At 40.4% G+C, this 16920-nt stretch overlaps 1 protein-coding gene across 1 annotated transcript in view; it reads right to left on the bottom strand.

The window, feature by feature from the left end:
• Nucleotides 1-781: 781 nt before the first annotated feature.
• SYCP2L (synaptonemal complex protein 2-like) overlaps nt 782-16920 on the bottom strand; it is a 91366-nt gene continuing 75227 nt past the window's right edge. Inside the window, exons 24-28 of the mRNA XM_011962913.1 lie at nt 15861-15952; nt 13354-13453; nt 13200-13258; nt 10612-10673; nt 782-1140 (exon numbers count right to left, since the gene is read on the bottom strand). Of these exons, the coding sequence (XP_011818303.1) occupies nt 10649-10673; nt 13200-13258; nt 13354-13453; nt 15861-15952 (276 nt within the window). The 3' untranslated portion in view covers nt 782-1140; nt 10612-10648. The remainder of the gene's footprint in view (nt 1141-10611; nt 10674-13199; nt 13259-13353; nt 13454-15860; nt 15953-16920) is intronic.

Below are 16920 nucleotides of genomic sequence, written 5' to 3'. Positions count from 1 at the left end.
GTAAGAAAAGATGGCAAAACTGGACTTATAAACATTATTTTAGACAAATTAAACTGTAAATTAATAACCTACATAATGTAACTAAGTTTTATTATATAATGAATAAAGTATTCCCTCTGTAGTCTTTCACTTCACTTATCCAGTCATGAACAAAGTTACTTTGTAGATGGCCTTAAATTATGTAGGCTTCATTTTTCCAAAATAAATTCAAATGCTTAACTGTATATGCAACTTCATCCACTCAGACTTCACTAGAGCATTTAGTAATTAATAACGACATGATGAATATTTCTCCCCCGCTAAAGGTGACACTTTGTTGAAGTGCTGGAGAAATGAGAATATTTGCAGATCAAATGAGACCTTCTAATAACTTTATTTTCAAAACATATCACAGGCTGGGCACAGTGGCTCATGCCAGTAATCCCAGCACTTCAGGAGGCCGAGGTGGGTGGATCACAAGGTCCGGAGTTCAAGACTAGCCAGGCCGAGATGGTGAAATCCCATCTCTACTAAAAATACAAAAATTAGCTGGGCATGGTGGCATGCACCTGTAATCCCAGCTACTTGGGAGGCTGAGGCAGAGAATCGCTTGAACCTGGGAGGCAGAGGTTGCACTGAGCCGAGATCATGCCACTGCACTCCAGCCTGGGCCACAGAGTGAGACTGTCTCAAAAAAAATTAATTAATCAATTAAAAAAAATGTAAAGCCACCATTTTTACCTGAGCTATCTTCATCATCTTCAACTCAAATTTCTCCTTCCAAGAGATGCATTAAATTGTATTTATACAGATGCTGCTAAAGTGTTTTATTTACACAAAACTTGAAGACATTTCTCAAACAAAAAAGTCCATTTTACTTTTAAAATTATAAAAAAAAGCAACACCACTCCAAGTTGTTTAACATCCTGAACTTTCTGCTAATACTATCTGACCAAATTTTAATAAGAAAGGTTAATTTTTATGAACAAATAGATAACTCAATTGTAAACTACCAACATATATTCTATCTGAAGTCAGCGGTTCCCAGGGATGCTGTTTGGAGGGGAGGAAACTGAATGCATACAGTGCACGGAGGTCTGGCTAACGTGGCCTGAGCCAGCAGTAACCCTGCTCTTTATCTTCGTCTTCAGGCAGCCCAGGCTGGCAGAAAAGGAAAAGGAGAGCAGTAATTAGTCAAGGCCAAAGTGTCCTCCTCTTAGTCCCTAAGAACCCTGTGAGCCAATATGAGCATCACTCCTTTTTATCCGCTACATCTCACTAACTCAGGTATTCAGTGAAGCATCTTACATGTTCGTCAAAAGCTCATGTCAGTGTCCTCGGCAGAAACTGCCTGGTTATCCTCGGAAACCTCTTCAATACATGCCACTCTGAGGATGTACATGCCATCTCTCGACAGTTTAACATAATAGGTGATTTTGTTGGATGTTGGAGATAAGATGGCTCTTTCTCTGTTACAGCATCAGACGAAGTGGGTGGCCTGACTTTAAGGGCCACACTAGGAAAACTATATGTCGTTAATAAACAGATTGGCAATCAGCCCTATTGTTATTATTATTATTATTATTTTGAGATGGAGTCTCACTCTGTCTCAAGGCTGGAGTGCAGTGGCACGATCTCGGCTTACTGAAACCTCTGCCTCCTGGTTCAAGCGATTCTCCTGCCTCAGCCTCCTGAGTAGCTGGGATTACAGGCACGCACCATCACACCCAGCTAATTTTTGTATTTTTAGTAGAGACAGGGTTTCACCACGTTGGCCAGACTGGTCTCAAACTCCTCACCTCAGGTGATCCACCCACCTCGGCCTCCCAAAGTGCTGAGATTACAGGCATGAGCCACCATGCCCTGCCTATTAGCCTAATTAGATACTCATAAGTAAGAGGCTGGTAGGAGTTGGTATCAACTGAGGGAATGGATTCTCCCATCCCACCCAAACTCCAGGGCACACGCCTATTGAGAAGAATGGCAGAATCACCTGTGCGACGTAAGTTATTTCTCCATTTTTTTCTGTGTGCAGCATGTGTAATTTAACTCAGGCATAACAGACATGACTAGTTACCTATCCAACACCTATTCTCCCCTGTTTCCTTATTAACAGAGGCCCTCATTTTTGGGGACTGCTGTGACACACTCAGTCAAATTTTCACCTCTCCAGATTCCCCTGCAACTAGAGTGAGCCCTGTGACCTAGTCCTGGTCACTACGATGCAGACAAAAATCTATCAGCTTGGGCTTCCAGGAAAACTGCTTCCCTGATTTTAAAAAGTAGGGAGGAAGCTGGGCATGGTGGCAGACGCTTATAATCCCAGCATTTTGGGAGGCTGAGACAGGAGGATAAGTTGAGCCCAGGAGTTCAAGACCAGCCTGAGCAACACAGCAAAGCCTCATCTCAAAATAGACTAAATGAATAAAAAACGAAAAAGGGGAGGGTGTTGGCACACATCTTGTACCTTTTAGTTTTACTCAACTCCTTCTTCCTGCCTGGGGTGTAGAAAAGGTACCTAGAGGCTCAACAGCCACGCCGTAATTACAAAATTCCCAGGTCACATAAAGAACGGTAAAGCAGAAAGCTCAAAGAGCCCAGGTCCCTAATGACTACTTAAAGTTGCTGTACCACTGGCCCTGGACTACGCTGCTACTCTTCACAGGGGAAAAAATAAAAGCCCTGTTTGGTTTAGCTGCCAGAGTCCACTTTCCGTTACTTGTGACCAGATGCAACACGCACATTTAGTTCACATTTAATCCAAGTCTCTATTGGAGCTGGGAATTATTCCAATATTCTTAGCCCAGATGAGTCTTTTTTAATATCCTCTTTTAGTCCTATTTTGATTGGGAGATTTGTTGCTATTGCTATGTCCTCAAAAGAAAACAGTATTTTTTTTCTCTCAATAATGTAACTCAAGATATATGCACAAAGATACACACTACAAATTTTTTTAATCATAATTAAAAACAACCTGGATATCTTATAGGGAAAAGGATATGTAAGTTATAGCATGTTTATAAACTATTTTGCAGTTATTAAAAAATAAGATCTATATTGCTGCCTAAGAGGTGAGTCCTATTTTTATTGCTGAATGAACGAATAATATATATTTAGTATATCATTAAAATATATTTACAGGCTGGATGCAGTGGCTCACGCCTATAATCCCAACACTTTGGGAGGCCAAGGTGGGTGGATCACCTGAGGTCAGGAGTTCGAGACCAGCCTGGCCAACATGGCGAAACATTGTCTCTACTAAAAATATTAAAAAAAAATTAGCTGGGTGTGGTGGGAAGCACCTGTAATCCCAGCCACTCGGGAGGCTGAGGCAGAAGAATCGCTTGAACCTCAGAGGATGAGGTTGCCGTGAGCTGAGATCCTGCCACTGTACTCCAGCCTCGGCAACAAGAGCGAAACTCCATCTCAAAAAAAAAAAACAAAAACAAAAACATATATACGTATGCATGTGTCAATATTTGTATATATTCTGGTGTAAGCATCAGAATAAATCTTTGGAAGAATATACTCCCAACTATCAAGAGGTATTTATCTCTGGATCACAGATAAGAGGAAAGGCTGGGGAGAGCGAGAAAACGTAACTCTTTATCAACTTCTATGTTGTTTATTATACAAAAGTAACTCCTATCTGTCTGTTTCTTTTTCTTTTTTTTTTTGAGACAGAGTCTCACTGTGTTGCCCAGGCTGGAATGCAGTGGCACAATCTCGGCTCACTGCAACCTCCGCCTCTTCGGTTCAAACGATTCTCCTGCCTCAGCCTCCTGAGTAGCTTGGACTACAGCCTCGTGCCACCACACTCGGCTAATTTTTTGTATTTTTAGTAGAGATGGGGTTTCACCATTTTAGCCAGGACGGTCTCCATCTCCTGACCTCGTGATCTGCCCTCCTCGGCCTCCCAAAGTCCTGGGATTACAGGCATGAGCCACCGCACCCGACCCCCTATCTTTCAGTAAGTTGTAAAAACACAGAATGACCTAAGATAGAAATTAAATTTACTTTAAATATCACCACACAGAAATAAACCCAGCTGACATTTCTACAACATCCATTTAGAATCTAGACCTCTTACTTCGCATCCAAGTACATAAATACATGCAAACGCTCATCCTCCATAACCGCCCTCCCCCTGTCGGGTTATCTCCACACTTGATCTCAGCCAAAAGGTCTAGGGGGATGATAGTCTGATTATCTCATTCGTCACTCCTCATCCTCTTGCTGGCTTCATCTCCCCTACCTGACTTCAACACATTGGAGTAGCCCAAGAATGTTGTCCTGGGCTGCCTCTCTATGCTGAATCCCTCGGTCAACTCATCCAGTCTACGTTCAGCCCCCAGCCATGAGCTTCAGTCTCAGATATCCAGTTACCCACAAGACAATGCCATTCAGATGCTGAACTCACATATGGAATGTATGTCCTGAATGTGAGATGCATATCCATCTTTATCCTCCCCCGGCCAATCAACTGGTCCTTTCCCAATCTTCCCCAACTCTTTAAGTGACACCGGTCTCCACCCAGCTGCTTAAGCCCCAAACCTAGAAGCTGCCCTTGATCCTGCCTTTTCCCACCTATCACATCCAAGCCATCAGCAATCCTTCCAGATCCTTCTCTACTGCCCATATCATCCAATTCCCCACCCCGAAACATACATGCCTTCGAAAATAGTCCTTTGACTACTACCCATTCATTGCAATTGGAATAAAATCCAAACTCCTTACCATGGCCTGTAAGGTCCTGGGTCACCCCCACCATCCCCACCCACACCCTTCCTAACTTCATCTTATGTACTCTGCCCTTGCTTCTTCTCTTGGGGCCCTCCCTAAATTCTTAGAATATACTAAATATATTAGTATATTAATATACTTAATCTCAGAACATCTGCCTGGGCCGTTCCCTCTGAAATGGACTTCCTCAGAAGCTGCTGGCTCCATCTCAACCTTCAGATTTCAGCTCAAATGTCACATCCTTAGAGAGGTTTCACTTGGCCTTTTCTCCTTCCACGCTGTGAATCTCTCTCTTATCCACAGTATTTTCCTTCTTAGCACAGGTACGAATCCTCATCTGTTTCCTGTATTACCACCAGTCAATCCTATAGAACGTACACCATGAGGTCAGGGATCCTGTGGATATCGTTCTACCCCAGCATCTAAGACAGTCCCTGACACCTAAAAGACTTAGTTGTTTATTGAGTGATGAGCAGGCGCATACTCATATAACATTTCGTACAAGTGGGATCATGTTATATATGCTACTTTGCGACTTTTCACTTACTGTTAAACATCTTCTCAAGTCAATTAATATCATCTAAATCTTTCTTTGTAATGGCTACATGGCATATCATACGACTGTATTTAGCTGGGCATCTAGGCACTTTCCATTATCTCCCTATTACGATCAAGTTTGTAATATATATTATCACACGTATCTTCGCACTTGTCCAATTTCATCTTTAAGATAATTTCCTAGAAGTGGAATTATCAGGTCAAAAATAATAAAGCACAGTCTTGAACATGAAAACAGTTTTTTTTAAAAAAAATCACCTACTCTATTTACTCTCAAGTTAAAATTAAACTAAATACAAGTTTTGCAAAAGTAATTACTATACTTTCAAGTTAAATAGAATTACATCCTTACAAAAATATACTTGGATATGGTCTGCTTACAAAATCTACTTTAGACCTCTAAATTACAGAAAATCCCCAAGTGGATATCTGTATAAAAAGCCATATTATTAAAAGCTGTGAGAATGAACAAAATAATATTCAAAGAATCCAGCTGGGTGGGGTTGCTATCGTTAAAGAGACTGCATCCAAGAACAGAATAGTTGGTGGTTGTCTCACACATTCCGTACTTATTTTCTCTGTGATCCTCCATGACTCTGCCAGAAAACTCACGAAGTCATAGCATCATCAGCTGAAGGACCATTCAGCAAAACACAGGGCTCTCAGAGATAACTATAAGCTTCCTCCTTTGAAAAGCTCAGAGTCAGTTCCAGTGGTCTCAAATCCTCTTGCTTTAGTAGCTGCTGAAAGATGGTCATCAACCCCCACATCCTCACCTGATGCTGTGTGTACATCTCCTCCTGGATCCCAGTCTATCTACTGCTCTTCCCTGCCTTCCCCACTCCCTGAGGTCCTCCTCTCCTGCCCCTACAATTCAATCTGCCAGCAGCAAATGAATATCCTCAGCCTCTTCTAGAAGAAAATATTTCCTTTCCTCTAACTAAAACATGGCTGGTTTCTGAAGGTACCACCTCCCCCGACACCCTGACTCAATTGAAAGCTTTTTTTCCTCTGAAACCCCGTGACTTCCTGGCCAGGCAGAGGAGTAGCGTTCTCCTTGCTCTCCACTGCTGCACGCAGGCATGACTCTGACTCTCACAGAAACCTCCCTGCTGACGTTTGTCATCCATCTGCGTTCTACTATCAACCTCCTGGCCCCTTTGTCCCCTGGGCCCTGGTTCCTATCAGCTTAGCAGTAATTACAACACTGTCACGAAGCATCCGTTTTCAAGCTCCGGCTTCTTGGTTCTTCAAGTCCCTCCTTCTTCTAGTAGTTTCTTCAGTGCCACCACAGCTGTGTGCACCCTAACCTGTTATCATCATAGATGTCTTGATTCTCAACATCCCGCATTCTGACCACATCTTCCAGGCCTTTTGCCATCACTTGTTCTCCTTGCTTACCTGGACAATTTTATCCACAGGAAATGCCCATCCATTGAACCCATTACTTTATCTAACTGGTCCATCGAAGGAACTGGCTTCGATTTCTCCTTCCCAGTCAGGCTTAAGGTGCATCACTCTAACAACTCCTGAGCAAACACCCTCAATTTCTTGGACTGAGATTGCCTCTGGATTCTGGCAAAAACACTCCCCTAGATGAAGCCTTCTCTCTACTTTCTTTACACATGAATCTGAGCAGAATTTTGCTGGAGAAAAATCATGCAAGAAAGCTCATTACAAACCTCAAAAGGACACTTAAGGCTAACCAGAAATTACTAGAATCAGCAGTACACTAACTAGGAAGAAAGAACAGAAATTATTGTTAATGATTTTAAATGTTTCACCATTAAGTTCAGTGTTGCTGCAGACATTGTATCCCTAGTTTTCTAAGAGTCTTATTGTTTATTGGTTGGATTTTACTCATGAATGGGTGCTGAATTTTTATCAAATGTGTTTTCTGAATTTACTAGAATAAGTATGTGGTTGTTCTGTTGATCAAGTAAAAATAAATTAATAGATTCTTAAATGTTAAACCATCCTTGCATGTATGATACCCATCTACTTCTAATGGTTTTTCTTTTTTTCTCAATACACACACATACACACATACACACACTCACACACACCCTCTACCCATACACATAATACTGGTGGAGTATGTTTGCTAAATTTTTAGCATTTTTGTATTTATGTTCATTTGAGACTGATCTATAATTTTCTTCTCATGATTGTCCTTGCCCTGTTTTGGTATCAAGGTTATAGAAACTTCCTAAAATAAACTGGGAAGCTTTCCTTTTTCCTCTCTTCCTTGGAATCATTTGTTTATGGATTACTTATTCCCTATAAATTTGATAAAACTTATATTAAAAATATCAGGACCTGATGTATTTTTTTATAAATTAAGGATAGGCTTCTTATACTATCAATTTAATTTCTTTAATTATGATTCTAGGTAATACATATTCATCTAGGAAATTGTTCATTTCATCTAAGTTTTCAAATTTGTTGACATATTGCTGTTTCTAATATATTCTTTTGCTTTCTAAGGCCTCTATGAATTGGTTATTTCTACATTGGTTATTTCTACATTTCATTCATATTCATCTAAGAAATTATTCATTTCATCTAAGTTTTCAAGTTTATTGACATATTGCTGTTTCTAATATACTCCTATGCTTTTTAAGGCCTCTATGAATTGGTTATTTCTACATTTCATTCAAAATTTCAATTGTGCTTTCTCTATCATTTTATTTTCTTGATCAGTCTGAAGTGGAAGTTTGTTTAATGCATCTAGTCTTTCTAAAGAACCAGGTTTGGTTTTACTCCTTCTCCTGTGGTTTCCATTTTGTTTATTTAGGATTTGAAACTCATTATTAACTCCCTTCTAATTGCTTTGGACTTGTACCAGTACTCTTTTTTCTAATTTGTTTTTCAACCATATTCTATCTGCTTTTTCCCCTCTCCTTGTCCTTATACATTAGAATCAGCTGGTCAAGTTTCAAAAAATAACCCTGCTGGGGCTTTGAGAGTGGTAGATTTAATTCCTTCACTAATGTAGACAGAATGGATACCTTTATGTTATTCCATCTCCCATTCATTCATCCTGATTTTAGTGATAATGCACTTAGAATTTCACGATTAAGCAGAATACTGGCTTTTGGGCTGAGATTTATCATACTACTGAGTAACTAGTCACTACTATTTTATTAGGTTTTATGCAAATTCAAAAACAGATGTAGAATTTTCAAATGCTTTTGGAAATAAAGATAATCATAATGATTTTTCTCCCTAGATCTACTGGTAATTAATGTATTAGTATCCCTAATATCAAACCATCTTTGCGTTCCTGGAATAAATCTCACTTGTTCATGACAATATGCTGCTAAATTCTGTTTGCCAACACTTTATGTGGAATTTTGGTGTGGTTGTTGTTGTAGTCATTATTGTTGTTGTTATTCTTATTATTATTGAGACGGAGTATTGCTCTGTTGCCCAGGCTGGATTAAACTCTGCCTCACGGGTTCAAGCAATTTTCCTGCCTCAGCCTCCCAAGTAGCTGCGATAACAGATTCCCGTCACCATGCCCAGCTAATTTTTGTATTTTTAGTAGAGATGAGGTTTCACCATGTTGGCCAGGCTGGTCTCAAATTCCTGATATTAGGTGATCCACCCGCCTCAGCCTCCCAAAGTGCTGGGATTAATAGGCACGAGACAACATGCCCAGCCTAGAGTGGTTATTTTAAGTGAGATTGTTCTGTACCTCTCTGCAATTTTTGTTGCATTTTGACATCGTAATGCAAGATTTATGTTAAAACTAGGAAATTTTTAATCTCCTATGTGCTAGAATGGTTTGAGCAGCACCAACATTATCCTTCTTTTAAAAAACTAGTAGAATTCCTCTGTGATATAATCTGGATCCTACACATATTTGTAGGGTATTTCATTGACAACTTTGTCTCCCTCTTCTATGAAGATTTGTCTGCTAAGGTGTCCCATCTATTTAGAAGTCCATTTTGTTAAACTGTATTTTCCTGGAAAATTGCCCAGTTACTCCGGGTTCTCATCAAGACTTGGATGTGCACAGACACCTGCAAGTTAAAATGTTAAATAAACTATAGTTCCTGCTTGACCCATATTTTCCTCCCACCCTGAGTCTTCCTTATCTCTCTAATTGGCAACACCATCCATCTCATTGCAAAAGACAAAAACCTAGAAGACTGACTTCATTCTTCTTCCTTTACCTACTGCTTCCAGCTATCAGCAATTTATTAACTCTAGCTCCCAAATATATCTGAAATCTCTCTATTTCTCACCACCTCCACTGCTATCCTCCTGCTTAGAACCACCATCTTGGACACAAAAAGACTTCTGGTTGGACTCTCCTCTTCCAGTCTTCATTCCGCTCATCAATTCTTAACATAGCATCTAGAGTAATTTTCTTAAAATATAAATCAGATTATATTATCCTAATCTATTCCCAGGTTAGGATCATCAATACCTTCACCAAAAAACCACATATATTTTCTCTAATCCTTAGTATACAATTCAAACTCCTCAACATGGACAGTGAAGCCTTACCTCATGGAGAGTTTACCATGCTTCCAACTTCACTTCAAATAACTGCCTCCCTTACTCACTGTTTCTCAAAGATGACCCCACCTGACCCTGTTACTTTAAACCACAAGTCTAGTTTCTTCTTACTCTTGAAACCTCATTTTAAATGTCATTTCCTCAGAGAGACCTTTGATGAGCAACCTATCTTAAGTTGACACTTCATACCACTGCTCTCTGCCAAAGCACCTTGTTAATATCCCTCAAAGCACTTGTTGTCATCATTTTGTTTACTTGCCATTTTTCTATCTTCCTTCAAAAAATGTATCTTTTAATGGATTGCCTCCATTAAACACGTTTGTGTGTTAACCACTGAACAGGCTGAACATACCTAACCTGAAAATCTGATATCCAAAATGCTCCATAATCCAAAGTTTTTAAAATGTCAATGTCAAAGAAATGTTCACTGGAGCATTGTGAATTTCAGATATTTGGATTAAGGATGCTCAACCAGTACATATTCTGCAAATATTCCAGAATCCAAAAACATCTGAAATCCGAAACACTTCTGGTCTCACGCATTTTGGATGAGGGATACTCAACCTGTATCTCTATGTCCATCATAGTAATTGATGCAGGGTAAGCATTCAGTTATAAACACTTACTGAAGGAATGACCCAGACCCAAAAGGATAGTTTCTAAGGCAGGAGAAATTGCTGTAAAGGAGAAGCTCCGCTGCAGAGATGCCCTATGAACAAAGCGTTACAGTATCTTTTAGAGCTTGCCCCCTGCCCTGACCCCAATTCACATCCACTGAACAATGCAAATCTTTGCACCTACCTGAGGGCTGCAATCACAAAATCAGGCTTTGGCTTTCTTATGAAGTCTGAGTTGATTTGAACCTGGAAGAAATTGGTCCATCTCTTATTACATTCACATCAGGCAATTTAAAAACAAGAACATACATCTAGATACATCTGCATATCAGAGTTATTTCACAGACCATTTTATTACATAATTATAGAGACCAACCACCAAGGATATTAACATAGAGATTAACATGTTCATTTGATTCCATTTTATGCCTTCTCTCTGTCGGCACCACTGGCCCACAACATACGCAGAGGTATTTCATCGGCACCATCAAAGCACTGAATCCCTAACTCCTTGGAGTTCTAAGCTAGGGGCCAAAATAAGCCAGTCTGAGGGATATTCTTTTCATTTCTTTAACAAAACACATAGGCCATCACTGACATGAAAACATAAGACAAGGACAGACAAGGGATACCTGTTTGACTTTGAATGAGGCTGACTAACTTATTATAAGGCCCTTGCACATCAAGCACTCAGCCCAGGGCCAGGCACCCATAAGCACTCAGTGTGAGCTAAGAGAATCACCATCATCCCTCACTGGCAAAGCAGAGGAAAGTTTTCTTAGGTGTTTGGAAGAGAAAAGAACAAACGCAAAACCCCAAGGGAGGTCTATTTAGGAGATGGTTGTTTTTAAGGCATTTAAGTTCACACAGGGACCTGTTATCAAAGGGAGATGAATGCAAATGGTAATTAATATCTTACAATATTTGAAGAGAAAGTTGCCTAAAATTGGGGATTTAGTCAAAATAAATGAACCCCCCAGGTTTCAGAAGACGAGGGGATACAGTCTTCTCTAGTGCTTAACACAGTGTGGCTTTTTATCAGCTGTTCTCAAAGTGTGTCTGGGGAACCCCTAAGAAACCAAAGGTTCTGTGAAGTCAAAATTATTTTAGTAATAATAATAATAAGACATTTTTTGTTTTTTAAATTCTTACTCCCTCAAAAATGTCCAGGGGAATTTCCCAAAGGCTCCATGACTCACAACAGATTAAACTCAGAAACAGATACGAGAATCCAGCCGGCTTCTATTAAGCCAGACATTAAAGAGATTTGCAAAAACATGAAGCAATGCTATTCTTCCCACATGCTTCCTGTTCTGAAAAGTCTAGTTATTTTTCATAAAAATCTGTTATTTATATCAACACAAAAAGGTTTACTGTTATTTTAAAATAAGTGTATTTTTAAAAATCTGTCTCGATTTTTAATATGAAAACTATTCACAGATAGAACCCACATAAGCAAAAGCTCTTTGGGAATCCTCAGTAAATGTTAAATATGTAAAGAGGTTCTGATTCCACGACCTTGGAGAACCGTTCACTACCAAACATGGGTATTAAGAGAAGACGCGGCCGGGCGTGGTGGCTCAAGCCTGTAATCCCAGCACTTTGGGAGGCCGAGACGGGCGGATCACAAGGTCAGGAGATCGAGACCATCCTGGCTAACACGGTGAAACCCCGTCTCTACTAAAAACTACAAAAAACTAGCCGGGCGAGGTGGCGGCGCCTGTAGTCCCAGCTACTCGGGAGGCTGAGGCAGGAGAATGGCGTGAACCCGGGAGGCGGAGCTTACAGTGAGCTGAGATCCGGCCACTGCACTCCAGCCCGGGTGACACAGCAAGACTCCGCCTCAAAAAAAAAAAAAAAAAGAGAAGACGCTTTAAAAGGTGTCATCACCTTTAACTACACATAATGCAACCCGGAGGGAGACGGTGTGTGAGGGATTGTGGGAATGGTTCACACAGTCATTATCACTAACTGTGTTAACTGGAGTAAAAGGCAGGATAGATAACTCAAATTTTAAAAGTTTTTTTTTTTTTCTTTGAAATATATGCATGACCAGAAGAATATCCTTCCTAAAACCATGTGCCTTAAATTTCTGTGAAAGCAGCTGATTCTCAACTGGAAGATAAAGCTTTAACTATTATAAACTTATATGGGGATTCCTTTTGATTATTCTAACGGGAAGAGGACACTAGAATTTTCCCTCAGGGCAGAAGTAGAGAAGTAGGAGTCCAGACTCAACTCTCCCCTTCTTTGGGCTCCGGAACATGGGACGATATCCCAAATGGATAGAAAGAGAAACCCCAGAGGATGCACTGACAAATTACAGTCCAGGGAGCTGTAACAGGATCAACCCATTTGTTGTTTAAAAAAATGTGTAAATGAGTAAAATAGAATATAGTCTATCAAAAGCACAATTTTGTATATAACTGAACATTTGTATGAAACTGAAAACTGTTTACTTAGAAGCCTAAACATTTTTCTCAAAATCTAGTCATTTTAATTTTTAAAAATACTGCTTGAAAATAAAACAATCGGCATTTTAAAAAAACACAGAAATTTGGATGTTAGGCTTTTCAAGATTTACACTTCTCGACTGGTATCATTAGCCACACTCTATCCTCAGGGAGGTGCCACAAAAGCGGCCGGTTCAAAAAGATGCAGCTATTTCGCTAGTTATGGGAGTTTCACTGTCACCAACTGCCCATTCTCTAGCTAAAGCATTACCTCATACTTCAGTCAAGATTCTGCTAGAAAGAACACCTTTCAAAGTACCTTAGCACTTGCAGATCACAGAAAGATTGCAGATCAGCAGACTGTTTCCCCCAGAATTCCTAAGATTGAACAAAAGTTTTGTTTAAGTAGTTAGCGTTATTTTTCCCTGGGAAAGATCTGAAGTCCGAAAATGTTCCAAACAAAAAAAACTTACCAGAACCTCCTTCTCAAGGTGTTCCAGGGCCTGAATATCCTTCTTAAGACTGCTCAACTCTTGAAGAACCAAATTTTGAAAGCGCTCTAGTTTATTGAGTCTAATAAACGTAAAAGCAGTAAATGTCATTGGGATGGCTTGGATGTGGCAGCAGACTTTCTTAGTAAGTCATCTGATTACAAGGCTACTTCAGATTCTTCTCCAGACATTTCTTGTCATGGGAACACGTGGTGTCTCCTTTCTCTTCCCTTCCCTCCCTGCCTGCTCATCCCCAACCTGGAAACTTCACTATGCAAACTCTCAGGTCATCTTTTTCTTTTCTTTTTTTTTTTTGAGATGGAGTTTCACTCTTGTTGCCCAGGCTGCAGTGCAATGGCGCAATCTCAGCTCATTGCAACCTCCACCTCCCGGGTTCAAGTGATTCTCCTGCCTCAGCCTCCAGATTAGCTGGGACTACAGGTGCGCACCACCAGACCCAGCTCATTTTTTTTGTATTTTTAGTAGAGACGGAGTTTCACCATGTTGGCCAGGCTGATCTCGAGCTCCTGACCTCAGGTGATCTGCCTGCCTCGGCCTCCCAAAGTGCTGGGATTATAGGCGTGAGCCACTGCACCTGGTCTCAGGTCAGCTTTCAACGGCAGCACAGAGGAAGCTGATGTTTTTTTAGTAGAGAACAGGACAGATGACTCCAGGGAAGATGAGACTGAGGCTCTCCATCCCTTCCTACCTTCTACTTGCTCCCCTTTCTCTTGCATTAAGCTGGCCCTGAAAGCTGTGGTCAGGAATGAGCTAATACACTCTTTTACCACACCTACATTTTAGCTCTAACATTTCTAAGAGTCGCTATTCTTTGTCTAATGGTCATATTTGCTTATTTGTTAATTTTCTTATTTGCTTGCTTATAGTTTGTCTTCTCTATTAGGTCAAATGTTTCCATGAAGAGCACCTAAAACTCGTCCTCCCCTCACTCTCATACCAAGCACAGGGCCTGGTATCCGACATTGCTCAGTGTGCATTTGCTGAGTGAATGCACAGATAATTGTGTGCCCTTGAAAGAGCACGGGAATTCCACAAATGCAAAGTCCTTCGTGGGCTTGCTTTCACATTCAAAGGACACTGCATGCATATCAGACTTTGAAAAACAGTAAAAATTTCTATTCAAACAATGTATTCCATCCTCAGAAACTTTCTGTCTCAGTTAAGCAAATCAACTGGCCATTCCTTTCTTCCCTTCCTTCGTTTACAGGCCATTCTCTCCAACAAGGAACAATTTCTACTCTCACCTTCCCTGTGCCATTCGACTCTGTTTCGAAAACCTCACTCAGGAAGCACTTCCATTGTAATCCCTCTGAATTAACTCAAACCACTACAGAAACCCATCCCTCCACTCGCCTTCCTCACCCCTCTGAAATCCTGGCACCTTTGTATTTCTTGTTACATGGTCATAAGAGTGTGTGTGTGTGTGCACGTACAAATGTGTGTATTGTGTATGTATGGTGTTTTCTTTTTTTTTTTTTCTTCGAGACAGAGTTTTGCTCTTGTCACCCAGGCTGGAGTGCAAAGGCATGATCTCGGCTCACCGCAACCTCTGCCTCCCGGGTTCAAGTGATTCTCCCGCCTCAGCCTCCCAAGTAGCTGGGATTACAGGCATGCACCACCACACCCAGCTGATTTTGTATTTTGAGTAGAGACAGGGTCTCTCCATGTTGGTCAGGCTGGTCTCGAACTCCCAACCTCAAGTGATCCACCTACCTTGGCCTCCCAAAGTGCTGGGATTACAGGCGTGAGCCACCACGCCCAGCTGGTGTTTTCTTACTGTGGTAAAATACACATAACATAATATTTACCCTTTTAAACATTTTTAAGTATAAAATTCAATGCATTAAGTATATTCACAATGTTTTGTAACCATCATCACTATCCATTTCCAGAACTCTTCCATCATCCCAAACAGAAATCTGTACCCATTAAACAACAGCTCCTCCTTCCCCCAACCTCTGGCAACCTCTTTTGCACTCTCTGCCTCTATAAATTTGACTATTCTAGGTACACCTCATATAAGTGGAGTCATATAATGTTTGTTCCCTGTTATCTGGTTTCTTTCCTTTAGCATAATGATTTCAAGGTTCATCCGTGGTATAGCGTGTGTCAGAATTTAATTCTTTTTTAAGGCTGAATAATAGACCATTGTATGGATATAGCATATTTCATTTAGCCGCATTTTTAACATATATATCCATGCTTGCCTTGTCTTCATAATTGGATGATAATTTTCTTAGGAACAGCATTTTAGTATCGTGGTAGACCATGAGGCTTAAGAAGGACATTTAGTTCAAACCCTTATCATATGAGTGAAGAACCAGAAACCCAGAAGTGTTAAATGACGTATCAATCCTCATATCTGCTCAGGCCCCAACTCCTCAGGGCCCTAGCACAGTGGTCATGAGACAAACATTGCTGGTGACTGATCATACTTCCATGACTTTGTTTTAAAATCTAATACTTACCTGTACAGTTGCATCTGGTTTAAAAGTTCTATTAGGCAATCTGGTGCTTTCTTTGCATTTTCTGAATTAAGTGGACGCTTTCCGTACCTAAGCTAAATCATAACAACAATAACAAAATGGTCACATTTGGGTTTAATATAATTACATAAGTTGAGTGCATGTTTTGTGTTAAAAAGATGCTGCCAGCATGCAATGATATTCATAGCAAACACGAGTGCTAAACAAGTGTGATCAGGCATCATCCTATACACCTGTCAGGTATTACCCCAGGTTCAGTACCAACACAGAACAAGCTGAAATAGAAAAATTTACACTCATGCTACCTGATGTAGTTTGCATATTTGTCCCCACCCAAATCTCATGTTGAAATGTAATCCCCGATATTGGAAGTTGGGCCTGGTGACAGGTGTTTGGGTCATAGGGACGGATTCCTCATGGCTTGGTGCCATCTTCACAATAGAAAATCATGACACCTGGTTATTTGAAAGTGTGGCACCTCCCCACCCCTTGCTCCTGCTCTCCCTACGTGACACACCCACTCCCCCTTGGCCTTCCACCATGAGCAAAAGCTCCTGAGGCTTCCCCAGAAGACAAGCAGATGCCAGTGCCATGCTTCCTGTATGGCCTGCAGAACCTTGAGCTAATTAAACCTCTTTTTTAAAAAACATAAATTATCCCATATCTGGTATTTATTTATAGCAATTCAAGAATGGCCTAATAGTCTACCAATACACATAATGAATACTATGAATAAATTTCTATTACTAATTGGCTTACACTGGTATCACAGAAAATAAGACTCTGGAGCTCTAAGTTAGTTAAATGAATGTTGGTTAGAGTGATACACTTTTGTCAAATGTAGTAATAAATAAGTCATTTGGGATTTATAAGTAACAGAACAAAAAAAAGAAAAGACTGAAATGGTTCCAATATTCATCTTGTAGACAAGATTTGGGGATAGGCTGTATGTAGTGTCTCAAAGGTCTGCCACCACTCAGCCGACCACCAACCCACAGTCTACCTCCATCTTTGTCTCAGATTCCTCTCTATTTATTTATTT

Source organism: Colobus angolensis, unplaced genomic scaffold (genome assembly GCF_000951035.1).
Source record: "Colobus angolensis palliatus isolate OR3802 unplaced genomic scaffold, Cang.pa_1.0 Scaffold6, whole genome shotgun sequence".
NCBI classification, from domain to species: Eukaryota; Metazoa; Chordata; class Mammalia; order Primates; family Cercopithecidae; genus Colobus; species Colobus angolensis.
The sequence above is the reverse complement of the archived record's forward strand: the minus strand, read 5'-3'. Positions and strand labels throughout refer to the sequence as shown.